The sequence below is a fragment of the Microcebus murinus genome, chromosome 15 (assembly GCF_040939455.1).
Source record: "Microcebus murinus isolate Inina chromosome 15, M.murinus_Inina_mat1.0, whole genome shotgun sequence".
Classification (NCBI taxonomy): Eukaryota; Metazoa; Chordata; class Mammalia; order Primates; family Cheirogaleidae; genus Microcebus; species Microcebus murinus.
In genome coordinates, this window is record NC_134118.1 from 54,746,747 (window position 1) to 54,767,235 (window position 20,489).

Below are 20,489 nucleotides of genomic sequence, written 5' to 3' on the forward strand. Positions count from 1 at the left end.
ACTTCTAGGAACTTACTCTAGGCAATAACTACTAGTTTATACACAAAGAGTTATCAGTAAGAATACTATTAATTGAATTGTTGTTAGTAACAGCCAAAACCTGGCCACAGCTAAAGTTCAGCAGTAGGCCATTAGCTAAATAAACTACGGTGCATCCACATGCTGTATTCCTATGTAACTAGCAAAAGTCCTGATACAGAAATATTAATGACAGTAGAAAATGTTCAACTCTATTAAGTGAAAAAAAAGCAGGTTATAACACTAAATGCATAGCAGGATACCAATTTTGTTTTCTTTTTTAAAACAGTACTTTATTTTCTTTTGTGCTTTTCTAAATTTCCCAATGTACATGTATTACTTTTATAATAAAAATATGATACAATTACTAATTAATACATATCACAAAACTCAATTACTGTATTTTCACTTAAAATATATAATTTTCCAATCAAATTTATACTTGCATATTTAATTGAGAAGTATCTTATGTTAAATACAGGTTTCAGCACAAAAAAGGATATTGAGAAGAAATTTTAGATCATTTCAAGAGACCACTTAAAACTAATAAGCATTGTTTGGAAACTTCTCACCAAAAAGTCAGAACTATAGACTCACTTAAGAAAACACTAAAAGATTTATTATTCTAACCCATTGCTTGTTTTGCAACCTCTTCACAACATCTCTAAGTAAAATTTATTTTCAGAATATTCAAATTTGACTATTTCCTAAATTTAAAGCATCAAAATGACCCCCAAAATATTAAATACTATAAAATTACAGATTATTATTTATGCATGAGAAATAACTTAATGAATATCTATTTCCTAATGAATAGCCCATTTATCCAAAGATTATATATATTTCAGTATTGTCATTTATAAGAATAAAACATCCAGTCTACTCAAAAAGAAAATAATGAATTAATTTAGTGTACTGAAACTAGCTGCTTCTGCCAATAAAAGAAAATATTTGTAAATCATGTTGTGCTCAATAAAAATGGATATAAGTTTATAACTGAAACTTCACAAAATATATTGGTCTTCTATTAGCAGAATTCGAATATTACAGCTTTTCAATTATATTCTAAATAAAAATAATTAAAAATCAATTCAAATAATTCAGAATAAGTGCTTTATTTTTTTTAAATACCACAAAAACTGAAACTATCATTTACATCAATGTTGTAATAGCAATAAAAATTAGAAATCAATTTGCTGTAACTCTTGAAAACACTGAGCATAAACAAAATTAAAAGAACAAAAAAGAAAACCTAAGTAGTCCTTTTAAATTGAAGATAATCTAACTGCTTGTGACATACCTACTTGAAGATGTACAAACAGCAGATGCATTCAAAACAGTGCAAGATTTATTGAGGGCAATATTCCAACCAATCCCAATGTAGTTTTTAATTACTTGTGCAAGTTTATATAAAATCACAAAAGTAAATCTCTCCTAATATGTAACAAGCTTATTCCAATTCAGAAAATTCCACACCAACATAACAACTGTGGAAATTGTGAGGTATGACTTGAGGGGGAAAAAAAAGTAAAACCTAACATCAAAAGTGCGTATACTTCAATGTAATTACAATCTTGTTATACAGTTCTACTTTTGTAAAAAAAAAAAAAAAAAAAATTCCTTTAAACTATATGTCTACAAGAAAAAGTAAATGTATCATTTCATATTTTTTAAATTTAAAATATATATACGTAATCTTCCTTTGTTTTTAGTAAGTTCAAATACGAATTGATAGTGGGGTAATTGGATTCTTTAAGATAGCTCTACAGAAGAGATGAATACAACATACTATATCTTCTTTAAGAAGTATGAGCTACTGATAGGCATTCCTTATATTGTTTTGTAATATATTTAAGGAATGCTGTTCTTGTAAACAATGGCTTTGAAAAAGAAATTGGAGACCAAAATACATTACTAGAGGATCTCTATAAAAGGTCACCAAAACTATCCTTGTTTGTGAAATCAGGGAAAACCTTTTTGGAACTTATCTTGCTAGAAAAAATGCTACCACTTTTCTTCCTTTTTCTTTTTTCTGATTATCACAATTAAACATCAGAAGATTTTTCCCAAATAAATACTGACGTAAATGTTGATTTCAAGGACAAACAACTTTTGTTAAGAGTCTATTTCTCAGGCATTTCACAATTTGTTGAGATGGAGGCAGCACTGTTCTGGTGTGAATTGTCACTGGACTCCTGGGAAGTATTCCTTCTGGGAGAGTTTATTGGGACCTGAAGCTGACTGGCAGATGTAGGCTTAGCAGCATTTGGTGGTTTTGTAGAGGAATTAGATGGAAGTCTATGACGATTACTCTCCTCACCAGAAGTAGATGAATGTCTTTTTCTTCCAAATTCCTCACTAATAGGGGGCTGCAAATCATGAAAGACAACATAGTTGACAATTTTACTGGTTTTCCTCCCCTCAAAATCTAAGGCCAGACTTTTCCAACACAGAGGGAAATTATGTTGGCAGTTCAGTAGATTTTATCGGTATAACAAAAACTTAATAGTACCTTAAGGAATTAAACTTAAATTTCCTACCTAAATCAACCTACTAGTATTTTGCTCATTCTTTCACTCATTATATATTTATTCAGCTTCTCCCATATTTTCCGGCCTGAGCTACATGATAGGGCATAAGCATAAGGCTGGGTTCCCTGCCTCCAAGAAAATACTTCAGCAAGGCCATTTTCCTCCGTTATTCAGCTATGTCCCTTTCTCAACCCTGAACTCCTATCCTAGGCTTGCTTATGAGGGGAATGTTTAAATAACAGATGAATAAAAGCTGTAGGGAGAAAAAACAGATGCCAAGTCAAATAACCTTCAGCAAGTTTGAAGGTTTATCTAGGATGCCCATGATAAAGAGACTGAGAGTATTACTGATGGTACTAAATTTAAATATCTTCAAACATAAGTACCCATAAAGTTCCCAAATCCCCTCAGACTGCAAGCAGAAAGGGGGCAGAGAGTGAACAGTATCTTGCATTCAGAAAAAGTCAGCTTTGGGGTCTTTCCAGTTATAGATTTATAAGCCCAGAACTGTACACCACTGGACTAATATTTTTATTTGGAGGTAAGATAAGACAGTAACCTCTTTCTCCAACCATCCACCGTACTTAAAAGAGAAGCTCTGTATTCTTAGCTTCAGATAGGCAAGAGTTATGATTACAGTGCAGGAACATCTTTGTGACAGAACTGGTCAGGCCACTCTAGAAAAACAGCTCTTAATTTCAGAGACACAGGATCTTCTATTATTTTCATCCCTGAGGGATCAACTCCATTTACACAAAACTATAAGACAATTTACAACACTAAGCAGAGATAGATGCAGCCTTCCTTTATGTCTCTTTTCAACTTTTTCATTTTTCTTCTTATTTCTTTTGCTTCTCTTCTTTCTCCTTTTCCTTTATCTTCTTAAGTCCATCTTATTCTTTTTATTAATGCTTTCCTTTTCCTATTGAAATCAAATTGATTAAATCCTACTCTCTTGCCTGCATATAGCATTCTCACCTTAATTTTATTATGCAGGAACAGTAAATCCCTACCAGCACATGTTACAGAAATTATATGGATTTTAAAAAAGCACTAAAAAGTGAAAAGTTTTCACACTGTTAGTGAGAAATTAGTAGCATATCCGTATAAAAGTTACTAAATCTATAAAATGTTAAATTATAGGGGTATATCAAAATCAAAGTGAACTGACAATTGCACTGTGGTTATATAAGATGTTAACATTTGAGAAATCTGAATGAACAGAAGAATATATGGGAATTCTCTGAACCATTTTTGTACCTGTTTCAAGTTTTATTTCAAAAGTGAAAAGTTCAATTTTCAAAATAAAAAGTTAAGAGATAAAAATTGTAAAATTAAACTTAAGAAAGTCACTGATAAAAGATTAGAATATATGAGTAATAAAATAGAGAAAGGGACTTAAAACTTACATCAACACGGAAGTCTTCTAACCTCTTAAAACTACAGAGGTATTCTTGAAGTTTCGGATCAATAGACTGTCTTTTAGATTGAGAATATTTCAAATAAGCCCAAAACTTTTCTAGTCCATATAGCTGACCTAATAATAAAGAAGAACATATACTGTAAATTACATAGAATTTAAAAAATGATTTATATTAAACATTGTCCTACCAGCAATAAGCCATTTATCTTCCAATATATACTTAATGTAGACCTTGAGAATAAGACATGTAATAAATTAACAATAACGGCAGCTATTATAACATTTATTGAACATTTGTTATGTAACAGGTATTAAATGCCTTATTACATATCAAATGAATTTGGGCCATATACAACCCAAAAGATAGGTATGCTCTTATGTATATGACAGATGAGAAAACTGAGTCTAGCAAGGTTAAATAATTTACCCAAGGTCATGTAGCTATTAAGTAATGAAATACGATTCAGCCTAGGCATCTGGCCCTGTACTCTTAACCACTGTGCTATTCTGCCTTTCCAAGCATAACTGCTGATATACACAGAATTTTCATGTAACAGAACATCAGTGAATAACCATGTTTGTCAAGGGAATAATGACAAAATACACCTCCATAAAGGAAATACTGGAGAGTAGTTATTTTCTAATACCTCACAGAAAGGACTTTCTTACTAAATGGTGCTCCATACTTTATCAAGAACCATAATAGTGGCATGAAGTTCTTAAATTAAGGTTTGTCCTGAAGAAAACAACTATGAACTCCCTCTCTACTTATTGACAGACTCAGGTTTATAATTTCCAAGTAGAATAAGTTTTTTGTTGTTGTTTATTTACCAGATTCATAGTCTTTTTTGGTTTCTTCTTGGAAATCTTTAAAAATTTCTTGTCTGAATTTTTTTTCCAGTCCATAACTATAAAACCTGAACAGACATTCTAACCCATACCTATAGAAAAGAAAATAAAAGATATATAATAAAATTTTTGTTATAAGAATATAAATATAGTTAGTAGCATTGCTACAAGCAAATATGGCACAGATGATCCTAACCAAAAAACTCAGCACACAGATTTTTAACTGAGTTAGTAGTTAGTGATTCACAGCTGGCACTTCACTATGTTTGTTGACTTAGCTATAGCACATCATGAAGGTGTACTGGGAACTTGCAGAATGAGAGGCTGCCCAAGGGACACAGACAATTGGAACAGAGCTTCTGTAGATGGACAGAGTATCTCTCCCTGGTATCTCTGAAGAACTGGTCAAAAGACTTAGTGAAAAATTGGAAATGTTTTAGATTTTTTCCAAACCAAAATTTATAGTGGTGTGTTTGTACATGGTATTAGATACTCCTAGACATAATCTTCACTCTAGAAAGATAAAGACCATCCTCTTATGCCCTGGACCCTAGGTATGGTTGACCCATTCAATTATAATGGTATAAACCTAATTAAATGGCTCCTAAGAGAGTCTCCCTGTTTTAGTTGAAAAGTATAATAGCAAATATATTGCTAAAAAATCTATAATCACTACATAAATCATAAAACAAATTTCCTTGTTTCTTCCTATAACTAGAGAGGCTGGAACAAGCTCTGGACAGTGCATCAGCAAACTATATGGGCTCAACCTTCAACAAAAGGTGATAAGAATGAGAGTAGACAAGGTCACTAAGATAGCAGTAGAAGTACCATGTCTAGCTGACTCAACTAGATGCCACAATGAAAAGACTCCTCAGAATCCTAAATTATTCTGGCTGCCTCAGTGGAGTAAAGGTTACTTCTTTGATTGGCAGTTATTCACAGGAAGCAAGGTGTGTATGTCTCTTTCTCTTTTGTAATCAGCTTATTTACAAGATAGAGAGTGATGGTTTGTCCCAAATAAACAGATTTCTTGGCAAGCCACCAAGGGAAATATAGAATTGCCAACTACACATCTACACTCTAACCTGAGCCCCTTGCTCCAGAGTAGCTTTAAGTGATGCTATTAGTTGAGCTTTTAAGACTGAAGGCTAAGGACAATAAGGACTAAAGGAACAACAGCTCAGAATAACAAACTTCACACTCCTATTCTGGGATCATACTATACTGGTATGAGTGGTTATCAACCTTGACCACATACTAGAATCATCCGGGGAGATTTTTAAAAATACCCATGCCCAGTCTGTTCCAAACCACTGTAATCAGAATCTTTGAAGGGTGAGGTCTAGGGGTCTCCTTTCCTTCTCTCTCTTTCTTTCTGGAGAAAGAAGTTTTTAGTTTTTTGGTGTGTTTTGTTGTTGTTGTTTTGTTTTTGTGACAGGGTCTTGCTGTCTCCTGGGCTAGTATACAGTTGCATCCACATAGCTTGCTGTCTCCTAGGCTAGTATACAGTGGCATCCACAAGATAGGAATGGCAAATTTTGTCTTTTGTGCCAACCCTGGTAAATTCGCAGTAGCTATTAAAGCAATGATAAGAGAGAGTATAAATCCAAAAAGTATGGTAAGAAAGAACATAAAACAGTACTGAGATTGATTAGAGATGTCAGTAATGGACAGAGGAGAAAGATATAGAGGTATTCATGCCATGTAACTGCTGGTCCTGGTCTAGATCAAAATTAAATAGGCTTTGTTTTTTTTTTTTTTGAGACAGAGTCTCGCTTTGTTGCCTAGGCTAGAGTGAGTGCCATGGCGTCAGCCTAGCTCACAGCAACCTCAAACTCCTGGGCTCAAGCGATCCTACTGCCTCAGCCTCCCAAGTAGCTGGGACTACAGGCATTCGCCACCATGCCCGGCTAATTTTTTTTATATATATTAGTTGGCCAATTAGTTTCTTTCTATTTATAGTAGAGACGGGGTCTCGCTCTTGCTCAGGCTGGTTTCGAACTCCCGACCTCGAGCAATCCACCCGCCTCAGCCTCCCAGAGAGCTAGGATTACAGGCGTGAGCCACCGCGCCCGGCTGGCTTTGTTTTCATATAAGTCAGTACAAATATAAATTTTATTTTTTATCAGAAAAAATTATTTGCGGCACTTTGTATTCTTCACAAAGATCACAATATCTGATTAATAATATATTCTTATTTGAGATTTATAAGTGGGATCCATTTTCAGAACTTGGTAATATTATTGAATGGACAATTATCTTTTTTCCTTTCTTTCTATCTCTTCTTCCTTTCTCCCTTTCCTCATGAACACATAGCCTGTATAGGTCCACTTTGTGTTCCTTTTCACCCTCTTGGTCTGGCCTCACTCAGCCCCAGAGACACTCTCAAGACTTCCCCTTAATGTTTCTGCAGGAAGCAAGGCCTAAGCTGGGACAAAAAGAACAGAAGTTAGCAAAACAGAGGGAGGAAGAAGAAAAGAAGAAGCAAAGGTAAGAATATGCACAGAGTCCAAAAAACTACAGAACTTGGTTGTTTCACAGAACATGTAGTTCAGTATCATTGTTGCCTAGAATACTAGAGGACTAGTGGGAAAAGATGATATTAGACAGGTGAGTCAAGCAGAATATCATCAGAAGTCTTGCTTTTTTTTTCTCAAAGCATCTTAATGACTAGTTTGGCTCTAAACATTTATCAATTTGGGTATGCATATGCACATGCAGAGGAACTCTGTAACAGTGGGAGTACAGGAGAGAAAAATCTTATACTTTGATTCAGCCCCTTGTGCCAGCCCTCTAAGATGGCTCCTAATGACCCCATCTTTTGGTTTCACAACTTTGAGTAGTTTTCTCCTACATTTTACAGGGGCTGGTCTGTACAGACAATCCAATATGGCAGACCTAATAATGGTATGCCACTTCCAGGTATAGGTTATACAAGACACTGAGCCTTCCATCTTGGAAGTTCTCCTTCTTCCTTAAATTAGTCACTTAAGGTAAAGCCATGTTGTAAAGTGCCCTACGGGAAGGCCAGCGTGGTGAGGAACCAAAGCCTTCTGCCAATAGCCATGTGAATGAGATCCTTTAGCCTAGGTCAACTCTTCATTGACCCCATCCAACACCTTGATTGCAACCTCATAAGAGACCTTCACCCAGAATGACCCAGCTAAGCGGTTCCTGGAGTCTCAATACTTAGAAACTGTGAACTAATAAATGTTTGTTGTTTTAAACTGTGAGTTTGGGGGCAATGTGCTATGCAGCAATAGAAAACTAATACAGCCCTCCCCTCTCCAGTAATGTTGTGCTACTTTCACAGTTCAAATTTGGGCTATTTCAGTACTACTTCTTTAAATTATTTTTTAAAACTCCCTCCAAGTGTACAAATGTTAGAAAATATTTGACCTGTAATTTTCTTTTGCATCTTCCCAAGCAAGTTGTCTAAATTCCTCATACATTTTTTTATTGAAGTGATCTCTGAGGAAAAAGGACCAGAAACGAAAGAGGGTATTCATTTCCTGGGACTGACCGATTCCCAAGCGTTTTCTCTCTGGAAAAAGTTAAAATAATGAAACATTGTTTTATTGAATATACTTTTTAAAGTTAAGAAAACAGATAAATTTTATATAACTTAAAATGAAGAAAGATCAAACATATGAATCCTCAAAATGTTTTTGGGTTTCTTCTAAGTACAGGACAAATGTTAATACATTTTCTGACTCAATGCTTAAATTATAAACGTCTGTCAATAGTACCAAGAAGAATATACTAAATTTTATTTGCTAATGTAGATAAGCTTTAAAATATATGAATAAAAATATACATATAAGCACATTTACTTAAGGTAATTATTTATAAGTCTAAAAAATAAAATCTGAACCTGATATTAAATGACACAATTTGAATTTATTAGAATTATATTTTCATTTTAAATATAGCTGGATAAAGGACAAGCATCTTACCACTTAGGCATCTTCGACGATACTTGTGGTACACTTGTTGGGTAAAGCCATTTTCCTTTAAAAGTTCGTGAGAAGGATGCTGGAACTTTGGGAATGAATGAGGAGTACATCCGTAACTTCCTACTAGTGGCGCACCTTCTGAAGGTGAAGCATTCGAACTGCTGTTTGAGGAGGAGGAAAAAAGCCTTCAAACTGAAATATCAAGAACCAAGTGTTTAAACCAATTTGTACTTTTTTTTTTCATTACTGGGAGTCTGAACAGAGGAAAAGACAGTAGCCTCTAAAACTCTCTTAAACTAATGACACACAAATCTACATATAAAGTGCTATTGATGTTCAACATACAGCTTACATAAATTCAGAAGTTGATTAAAAAAAAAACGGTCACAAATTCTCAAACTAAAACAGTAAGTAGAAGCAGATAACTAAATAGCTCATTCCTCTTCCAGATCCACTATTAATTTAAATTAGTTATTATGGTACTGGGGAATTTTTTTACTTGATTAATTTAGGTTAATGATTTAAACTGAATACATAGATATGAGGGATAAAATCAGTCAAGAAGGCAACAATTTCATTATCTCAAAAATATACCATCATTCTAACTTTTGAAATATCTCTTAAATCTTTTCCTTTTCACCTGCATTCCATTATTCAAATTTAGGCCTTCATCTCCTTTCACTTGAATTACTGGTATCCCTATTTTTCCAGTCTCCCTCCTCTATCCTGCCATAAAAGTGATCTTCCTAAAACGTTAATCTAACTCAGTGGTTCTCAGAGTGTGCTCTGTGGACCCTTGGAAGGTTCTCAGAAACCTTTCAGAAAGTCTGCAAGGTCAAAACTATTTTCATAACAATACTATAACACTGTTCATCCTTTCCACTGTGTTGACATTTGCACTGATGGCACAAAAGCAATGGTGTGTAAAACTGCTGATGTGAATTGAGGCTGTGGCACCAACCTTTACTTTCTAGTAATTGCATTCTTTGCTGCTATGTACTTGCAATAAAAAAAAATATGCCAGTTTCAACTTAAGAATGCCCTTGATTAAAGCAGAAAAATTAACTTTATAAAATTTTAATCCTTGAACACATGTCTTTTGTGGGTAACAAAATGTAATGGAAGCTTCAGTTTTGCAAGATAAAAATGTTCTGGAGATCCATTTCATAACAATGTGAATATACTGAACACCACTGAATTGTACACTTAAAAATGGTTAAGATACTAAATTTTATGTTATATATTTTTTATCAAAAAATTTTTAAATGGGATAGAGGCACACACTTTTGTGATATATTAAAGCACAATGGTTGCCTGAAAGCAAAGAACTTGTGTGATTAAGTCATGTGGTAAAACTAGCTGCTTTTTTCATGGAGCACCATTTTTAATTTTGCATCACTTTCAGAAGAACAACCAACAAACAAGGGTTACTCAGACTTCGTTATTTGTCAGATGTTTCCTTGAAAATGAACAAAATGAGTCTTAATGTCAAGGAAAAAAACTAAGTGTTTGTTTCCAATGATAAAATTTGAGATATTAAGAAAAAAATGAGAATTTTGGAAACCTTGTATTTGTCATGATTAGCCTAACAGTTACCCCCAACATTTAAAGACTTTTCTTAGGAAATTAGTGGTGAATTGTTTTTAGGAGTTTGTGTGTGTACAAGTGTGGTAAAACATACCTAACAGAATATTAATATTTATCATTTTAAACATTATTTATAAGTGTATCATTCATTGGCATTAAACACATTCACAACATTATATAACCATCACCACTATCTAAACTCAAACTTTATCATCCTCAACAAAAACTATACCTACTAAACAATAACTATCCCTTTACCCTTCCCCACATCCTCTAGTAATTTCTAGTCTACTTTCTATCTCTATGAATTTGGCTGTTCTAGGTACTTCATATAAGTGGAACCATACAATATTTATCCTTCTGTGTCTAGTTTATTTCAGTAACCACAATATTTTCAAGGTCCATCCATGCTATAGGATTATCAAAATTTCATTCCTTTTTATGGTTGAATGTTTATATTCCATATATGTATATACCACATTGTATTTATCCAGTCATTTGTTGATGTTCCCACCTTTTGGCTATTATGAATAATGCTGCTAAGATCATGGGCATACAATTATCTGTCTGAGTCCCTGTTTTCAAAACTTTTGGATATATAGCAGAAAGTAGTATAACTGGGTCATATGATAATTCCATAATATGTGTTAACATTTTAAGGAAATGCCAAACTGTTTTCCACAGCAGCTGCAGCATTTTATATTCCCACCAGCAATACACAAGGGCTCCAATTTTTCCACATCCTCACATTTATTTTCTTTTTTTTTTTTTTATTATACATGTCTATATTAGTCAGCTCAGGCTGCCTTAACAAGATAGCACAGACTGTGTAGCTTAAACAACAGAGATTTATTTCCTCACAGTTCTGGAGGCCAGAAGTCCAAGATCGTTATGTTGAAAGGGTTGGTTTCAGGTAAGTCCTCTCTTTCTGACTTGCAGACAGCTGCCTTCTTGCTATGTCCTCACATGGCCTGTCTTCTGTGCAGGCACAAAGAGAGATCTCTCTGGTGTCTTTTTCTTCTTATAAAGACACAAGTCCTATCCCATTAGGACTTAACACGTATGATCTCATTTAACCTTATTACTTCCTTAAAGGCCCTCTCTCCAAATACAGTCACATCTGGGGATAGGGCTTCAATATATGAATTTTGGAAGGGGGGACACAATTCAGTTCATAACACCATCCTAGTGGATGTAAAGTGGTATCTCATTGTGGGTTTTCTGAATTTGTGTTTCTCTATGATCCATTATGTTGACCATCTTTTTATGGGTCATTTGTATACCTTCTTTGGAAAAATGTTTATTGATGTCCTTTGCATATTTTAAAATTAAGATGGTTGTTGTTGAGTAGTAAGAGTTCTTTATATATTCTGGATTTAAATTACTTGCCAGATAAATATATGACTTGCCAATATTTTTTCTCATTCAGTAGGTTGTCCTTCCCATTGATAGTATCCTTTGATGCACAGATGTTCATAATTTTTATGAAGTTCATTTTTCTATTTTTTCTTTTGTTTCCTCTGCTTTTGGTGTCATATCCACAAAATTGATGCAAAATACAATGTAATGAAATTGTCCTATGCTTTCTGTCCTATGCTTTCTTCTAAGATTTATAGTTTTAGCTCTTAAGTTTATGTTTTTAATTCACTTTTTGTATATGGTATACGGTAAGGGTCTACCTTCATTCTTTTACATGTGGATATACAGTTTTTCCAGCATCATTAGTTGAAAAGATGGTCCTTTCCCCATTGAATGATCTTGGCACCCTAGTTGAAAAGAAATTGACCATGTTTGTGAGAACTTACTTCTGGACCCTCTATTGTCTTCTGTTTGTTCTATATGTCTGTCCTTATGCCAGTGCCATACTATTTTCATTACTGTAATTTTGTAGTAATTTTCAAAGTCAGAAAGTATTAGCCCTCCAACTTTATTTTTAAAATTGTTTTGGCTATTCAAAGCCATTTACAATTACATATGAATGTGAAGGTTGGCTCTTGCATTTCTGTAATAAAGGCTGTTGGAATAATGACAAAATTTGTGCAGAACCTATAGATTGCTTTGGGTGGTACTACAGTTTGGATGTTTGCTTCTCCAAACCTCATGATGAAATTTGATCCCAGTGTTGCAGTTGGGGCCCAATGGGAGGTGTTTGGGGCATGGAGGAAGATCCCTCATGAATAGATTAATGCCCCCCCTTCCAAGGGGTGGAGAGAGTGCGTGATTTCTTATTCTATTAATTCCTATGAAAGCTGGTTGTTAAAAAGAGGCTGGCATCTCTCCCCTCTCTTTTATCCTCTCTTGTCATGTGATCCCTGCACAGGCTGGCTCCCTTTTTCCTTCCACCATTAGTGGAAGCAGCCTGAGGCCTCACTAGAAGCTGAGATGCTGGCATAATGTTTCTTATACAGCCTGTAGAACCATGAGCCAAATAAACCTCTTTTTCATATAAGTTACCCAGCCTCAAATATTCCTTTACAGCAACCCCAAAATGAACTAAGACAGATAGAAATGATGTATTAACAATATTATATCTTCCTCTTCATGAATACAAGAATAAATGAAAAGGTCTTTTCATTTATTTAGGTCTTCCAGAGAATTTCCTCACCAGTGTTTTGTAGTTTTCAGCATACAAGTCTTTCCACACTTGGTTAGGTTTATTTCTAAATATTTAATTCTTTTAGATGTTAATGTAAACGTAATTGCTTTGTTAATTTTCCTTTTAGATTGTTTGCTGCTGGTATATAGAAACACAATAGATTTTTGTGTGATTTTATACTCTGCAACTTTACTGAATTCGTTTATTAGCTTTAATAATTTTTATGGACTCTTTGGGATTTTTCTATATATAGGATCATGTGATCTGTGAATAGACATAGTTTTACATCTTCCTTTCTAAGCCAATGTTTTTTGTTTCTTATTCTTATCTACTAGCTTTTCCTAGAACTTCCCTGTACAACGGTGAACAGCCATGGAGAGTGTAGGCATTCTTATCTTGTTCCTCATCTTCCAGAAAAAGCTTTCAATCTTTCACAATTGAGCATGATGTTAGCTAGCCATGGGTTTCTCATAAATACTTTTTTTTTTTCATCTTGAGGCATTTGCCCTCCCTTCCTAGTTTTCTGAAAGGGTGCTAGATATTGTCACATGCCTTCTCTGTGTCAATAGAGATGGTCATGTGGTTTTTTTCCCCTTAGTTCTATTAGTATCATTTATTGATTTTTTTTATGTTGAATAATCCTTGTGTTATTGGGATAAATGTCCCTTGGTCATGGTGAATAATCCTTTTTATATGTTATTGAATTTGATTTGCTAATATTTTGTTGAGGACTTGTGCATCTATATTAAAAAGAAATACTGGTCTGTATTGTGATATCTTTATCCAGTTTTGGTATCAGGGTAATGTTGGCTTCACAGAATACATTAGGAAGTGTTCCTTCATCTTCAATTTTTTGGAAGAGTTGAGAAGGATTGGTATAAATTCTTTAAATATGTGGTAGAATTCACTGGTGAAACCATTTAGTCTAGAACTTTTCTCTGTTGGGAAGTTTTTGGTTACTGATTCAATTTATTTATTTGTTATTGGTCAGTTGAGATTTTCTGTTTCTTCTAGAATCAGTTTAGGTATGTTTCAAGGAATCTGTAAATTTCTTCTGGGTTATTTATTTTGTTGACACAGAATTGTTCACAGTGTTTTCTTATGCTTTTTATCTCTGTAAAGTCAATAGTAATGTCCCCATTTTCATTTCTTATTTTAGTTATTTACATCTTCTCTTTTTTCTTTGTCTAAAGTTTTGTCAATCAAGATTTTGTTGATCTTTTCAAAGAATCAACTTTTAATTTATTTTTATTTTCTCTATTTTTTTCTGTTCTCTATTTTGTTGGTCTTTGCTCTAATTTTCATCATTTCCTTCCATTTGCTAAGTCCAGGTTTAGTTTACTTTTTTCCCCCTAGTTCCTTAAGGTATACAACTAGGATACTGACTTGTGATATTTTCCTTTTTAAATGTGGGCATTGGCCTGGCACAGTGGCTCATGCCTGTAATCCTAGCACTCTCGGAGGCCAAGGTGGGAGGACTGTTTGAGCTCGAGAGGTCGAAACCAGCCTGAGCAAGAGCAAGACCCCGTCGTCTCTACTAAAAAAATAAAAAGAAATTAGCTGGACAACTAAGAATATATAGGAAAAAAATTAGCTGGGCACAGTGGCACATGCCTGTAGTCCCAGCTACTCCGGAGGTGAAGGCAGAAGGATCCCTTGAGCCCAAGAGTTTGAGGTTGCTGTGAGTGAGGCTGATACCATGGCAATCTACCTTGGGCAACAGGGATTATGCTGTCTCAAAAAAGAAAAAAAAAAAAAAAAATTAAACAGAAAAAAAAAAAAAAAAAAAAAAAAAGAAAAAAAAAAGTAATCATGGGCTGGGTGTGGTGGCTCACGCTTATAATCCTAGCCTAGGCGGGGTGGATTGTTTGAGCTCAGGAATTCGAGACCAGCCTGAGCAAGAGCGAGACCTCGTCTCTACTAAAAATATAAAAAATACAAATAAAACAAAATAAAAATGTCAGCATTTACAGTTATAAATTTCTCTGCCTTTACATGGAATAGGTAGTTCACTTATTCATTCATTTACTGACTGCAAAGTATATCAGGTACTGAGAGGTTCTTCCAACTGAAGAACTTACTATCTGAAGAAGACACAGAGAACCATTTAAATAAAGCATGCAAAATACTGAGCATGGTGCCTGGAACATTTATTGAAAGCATGTAATAAATGTTAGCTAGCATTAAATAAGTTTTCACAACAAATGAATACACTTCTATGGACATATAGGATCACAGAGAGCTGGAAGCAAGCAAAGAAGTAGAGCAAAACGACGACTACCAGAAATTTGGAACAGTTTTCAAAAGAAGGGGCAGTGAGAAATAAAGGAAAGCAGAAGTAAAGAATTCCTCAATCAGAAGGAAAGAAATAAGATAGGGCCGGGCGCGGTGGCTCACGCCTGTAATCCTAGCACTCTGAGAGGTCCCGGTGGGCGGATCGCTCGAGGTCAGGAGTTCGAAACCAGCCTGAGCAAGAGTGAGACCCCTGTCTCTACTATAAATAGAAAGAATTAATTGGCCAACTAATATATATAGAAAAAAATTAGCCGGGCATGGTGGCACATGCCTGTAGTCCCAGCTACTCGGGAGGCTGAGGCAGCAGGATTGCTTGAGCCCAGGAGTTTGAGGTTGCTGTGAGCTAGGCTGATGCCACAGCACTCGCTCTAGCCTGGGCGACAAAGTGAGACTGTGTCTCAAAAAAAAAAAAAAAAAAAAAGAAAGAAGATAAAATGCATATTGTATACTTAGATTAGTAAAAGAATTGCAAATAACACTGGAGCCCTAACTACAATTAGAAAACATGAATCTATGTTAATGCCAATCAGCCCAGGACTTACTTTAGCAACATTCAGTAGACTGGGAGCAACTATAATGGAAAGAGAGCTTGGTTTACTCAGTTTCAGATATGGCAAGATGGAAACAAAAAAAATTAAGTCTAGGAGTAAGAATTTAGAATTCTTTTTTATTTATTTTTTATTTTAATTTTTTTATAATTCTTTTTCATTTTAATCCTTCTTTAATATTTACCTCATCCTGATCTGCTTGAAGAATTTAGAATTCTTACAAAAATTTATGAGACACACAGAAAGAAAATAAAACTCAAGAGATAAAATAAAAAACAGAACCAGACTTACAGATAACCAGTGATTAGCATAACAGAATAGACTTTAAAACAACTGATTAATATATTGAAGGATCTAATGTAAAAGGTGAAAAACATACAGAAATAGATAGAGAATTTCAGCAGAAAAAATGAAAACTATATTTAAAAAGTCAGATGGCAACGCAAATTATAAAAACATAATTGTTGGAAATGAATAATTCCTTTGACATGCTAATTAGCAAACAGGACATGGCTGAGGAAAGAATCACTAAGTCTGAATATATATCAATTAAAATGACTCAAAGTGAAATCAATAAAAAAAAGTAGAAAAAAACCAGATCAGAGCTATGAGTATTTTTTATTTATTTATTTATTTATTTATTTATTTATTTTTTTGAGACAGAGTCTCACTTTGTTGCCCAGGCTAGAGTGAGTGCCATGGCGTCAGCCTAGCTCACAGCAACCTCAATCTCCTGGGCTCAAGCAATCCTTCTGCCTCAGCCTTCTGAGTAGCTGGGACTACAGGCATGCACCACCATGCCCGGCTAATTTTTGTATATATTTTTAGTTGGCCAATTAATTTCTTTCCATTTATAGTACAGACGGGGTCTTGCTCTTGCTCAGGCTGGTTTCGAACTCCTTACATCGAGCAATCCGCCCGCCTCGGCCTCCCAGAGTGCTAGGATTACAGGCGTGAGCCACCGCGCCCGGCCAAAGCTATGAGTATTAACAAATGGTCTAACATGTGTAATTTGAATCCAGGAAAAAAGAAAAGTCAGAAAAATTTTGAAGACATAAGATACAAAAATTTTCCTAACTGAATTTTAAAAACCCATAAATTGAAAACTATCAGAAAACTAAAGCAGGATAAATACTTCACGTGTATGTGTATTAACAACAGATATATAGGCCTGGCATGGTTGTTCACAACTGTAATCCCAGCACTTTGGGAGGCTGAGGCAGGAGGATTGCTTTTATTTTATCTCTTGAGTTTTATTTTCTTTCTGTGTGTCTCATAAATTTTTGTAAGAATTCTAAATTCTTCAAGCAGATCAGGATGAGGTAAATATTAAAGAAGGATTAAAATGAAAAAGAGGTCAGGAGTCAACACCAGCCTGGGTAACACAGTCTCTACAAAAAATTTAAAAATTAGCTGAGCGTAATGGTGCATGCCTGTAGGTCCAGCTACTCAAGTGGCTGAGGTAGGAAAATCACTTGAGCCAAGGAGTTTGAGGTTGCTGTGGACTATGATGATGCCACTTTACTCCAGCCTAGGTGACAGAGTGAGTCCCTCTCTCCAAAAAAAAAAAAAAAAGTGTGTGTGTATGTGTGTGTATATATATAATATATATATATGTGTGTGTGTATATATATAATATATATATATTAAGAACCTACTAAAGATAATTTCCAGATTCTTAAAGGCATAAAATGGGTTCTTAACAGATATGTATATGAAAGAAAGTAATATACAAAACCATCTATTGGGCCGGGCGCGGTGGCTCATGCCTGTAATCCTAGCTCTCTGGGAGGCCGAGACGGGCGGATTGCTCAAGGTCAGGAGTTCGAAACTAGCCTGAGCAAGAGCAAGACCCCGTCTCTACTATAAATAGAAAGAAATTAATTGGCCAACTAATATATACAGAAAAAATTAGCCGGGCATGGTGGCACATGCCGGTAGTCCCAGCTACTCGGGAGGCTGAGGCAGAAGGATTGCTTGAGCCTAGGAGTTTGAGGTTGCTGTAAGCTAGGCTGACGCCATGGCACTCACTCTAGCCTAGGCAACAAAGTGAGACTCTGTCTCAAAAAAAAAAAAAAAAAAAAAAAAAACCATCTACTGAAACTATATGTGTATGTGTGTATATACATGTATATACATACATATATATGTATACATAACTGTCCAAAGAAAAATAATAACAAAGCATAGCACAAAGAATGGGGGTAAGTAATGAAAGTTTAATGTTGTAGGGTTCTTATACTATCTATTAGTAGTATAATATTATTTGAAAGCAGACTATGATAAGTCAAAATGTATACAGATGGTCCCTGCCTTACAATGGTTTGATTTAATGGTTTTCGACTTTATGGTATTGTGAAAAGAATATGCATTCAGTATATTCAGTACTTCTAGTACCCCACAACTATTTTGTTTTTCACTTTCAGTACAATATTCAACAAATTATATGAGATATTCAACACTTTATAGTAAAACAGGCTTTGTGTTAGATGACTTTGCCCAACTATAGGCTAATTAATGTAAGTGTTCTGAGCACATTTAAGGTAGGCTAGGCTAAGCTATGATGTTCAGTTAGGTGTATTAAATCATTTTTTACTTAAAATATTTTCAACTTATGTGGGGTTTATCAGGATGTAACAGCCTAATGAGTCAACGAACATCTGTATTACACAGGCATATCTTGGATATACTGCAGGTTCATTTCCAGATCTCCACAATAAAATGTGTCACATGAATTTTTTGGTTTTCTAGTGCATATAAAAGTTACATTTACACAATACTATAGTCTATTAAGTGTGCGATAGCATTATATCTTTTAAAAAAGGTATATAACTTAATTTAAAAATAACTTATTGTGATGGGTGACATCACCAAAATGGCAGAATAGGAGCCATCTGGCTTCCCCCAAGAGAAAACCAAAAACAAATATCCAGCACCAAGATTCATCTTCCATGAAAATTGGTCCCTGGTGCCAAAAAGGTTGGGGACCGCTGCCCTGTGGGAAGCCCCACCATGTGGATGGACAGTGCTCCAGGGTTTGCAAGAGCTGAGGCAAATCTGGGCCTATGGTGCCATCTAGTGTCAAACAGGAGGCAGTGATTTGGCATATAAAGGGTACTCACAGGCAACTGGAAACAATAAGCAAACATACCCCAGAAGGACCAAAACAACCAAGACAGCAAAGACTGAAATACATAACTAATCCTTCAGTGTGAAGCCATATACATGAATCCACAGGAAACAACAAATTGGGAATTTTGACCTCTCCAAACAAATAAAGCAAGAAGCCAGCGACAGACCCAAACAAGACAATGATTATGTGAGCTCTGAGATTAAGAATTCAAAAGAGTTCTAAGAAAACACAGCTAACTCCAAGATAATAGAGAAAAGCAATTCAGAAATTTATCAGAGAAGTTTAACAAAGAGACTGAAATAATTTTTTAAAATCAAATAGAAATCTTGGAACTCAGGAATATATGTGTGGCAAAATGGATCAAGTACAAGAAACAATCAGAGAGCTCAAAGACAGGACATTGGAAAATATAATTAGAGAAGAAAAAATAATGAAAAGTGATGAAGAATGCTTGCAAGATGTAGAGAATAATCTCAAGAGAACAAATTTAAGAGTTGCTGGTGTTCAAGAAAGAGTTGAGAAAAAACAAGGAGTAGAAAGCTTATTCAAAGAAATAATAATAGAAAACTTTCCAAACCTAGAAAAAAGTATAAATATCCAGGTATAGGAAGGTCAGAGATCACCAAACAGATTCAACCCAAATAAGACTACCGCAAAGTATGTAATAATAAAATTCTCAAATGTCCAGGACAAAGAAAAGATTCTAAAAGCAGCAAGAAAAAAAGCAGCAAATAACATAAAAGAGAAGTACAGACTTCTCAGCAGAAACCATACAGGCCAGGAAAGAGAGAGATGGCATAGGCAGAGTGCTAGGAAGAGTGGAGTGGGGACGTAGCAACCAAGCATACTGTATCCAGCAAAGTTCCCCTTCAAACATGGAGAAATAGTCTTTCCTAGACAAATAAAAGCTGAGGGATTCATCACCACTACACCTGTATTCTAAGAAATATGAAAGGGAGTTCTTCAATGTGAAAGAAAAAAATGTTAATGTGCAAAAAAAAAAATTGAAGGTAAAAAACTGGCAAAAGTAAATAGACAAAATCAGAATACTCTGTTATGGTAATTGTTATGTGTAATCCACTAATATGTCTAATATGAAGATTAAAAGACAAATCTACCAAATAAATAACTATAACAACTTGTTAAGAGATAGGGAATATAAATAGATGTAAACTGAGACACCAAATAGTTAAAATGCAGAATGTATGGAGTTAAAGGTAGAGATTTTAGTTTTTCCTTGTATCTTCTTTTCATTTCTTTGTGATCAAAGTTAAGTTGACATATGTTTAACTTGTTATATCCTTGTTATTTGTAAGCTTCATGGTAAACAAGAAGCAAAAACTTATAAGAGATACATTAAAAACAAAAAGCAACAAATTAAAACATACTCCTAGAGAAAATCACTTAATCACAAAGGAAGGGAGTAAAAAAGGAAGAGAGAAGTTATAAAACAACCAGAAAACAAGTACAAAATACCAAATAGTAAATTCATACTCATCAATAATAACACTGAATGCAAATGAACTTAATTCTCCAATTAAACTTAATTA

The 20,489-nt window shown here is 34.6% G+C and overlaps 1 protein-coding gene across 7 annotated transcripts in view; it reads right to left on the reverse strand.

Annotated features, from left to right (window-relative positions):
• Positions 1-1,115: 1,115 nt before the first annotated feature.
• The window catches only part of LARP1B (La ribonucleoprotein 1B), a 121,430-nt gene continuing 102,056 nt past the window's right edge, over positions 1,116-20,489 (reverse strand). For 5 of the 7 annotated variants that reach the window (XM_012791079.3, XM_012791076.3, XM_012791078.3 and 2 more), the window contains 5 exons: positions 8,781-8,941; positions 8,224-8,368; positions 4,804-4,913; positions 3,959-4,086; positions 1,116-2,387 (listed from right to left, as the gene is read on the reverse strand). In XM_012791079.3, the coding sequence (XP_012646533.1) occupies positions 2,142-2,387; positions 3,959-4,086; positions 4,804-4,913; positions 8,224-8,368; positions 8,781-8,941 (790 nt within the window). In that variant the 3' untranslated portion in view covers positions 1,116-2,141. Of the gene's footprint in view, positions 2,388-2,407; positions 3,472-3,958; positions 4,087-4,803; positions 4,914-8,223; positions 8,369-8,780; positions 8,942-20,489 lie in introns of those variants that run through there. The other 2 variants (XM_076010620.1, XR_012923254.1) reach the window with 2 other exon arrangements.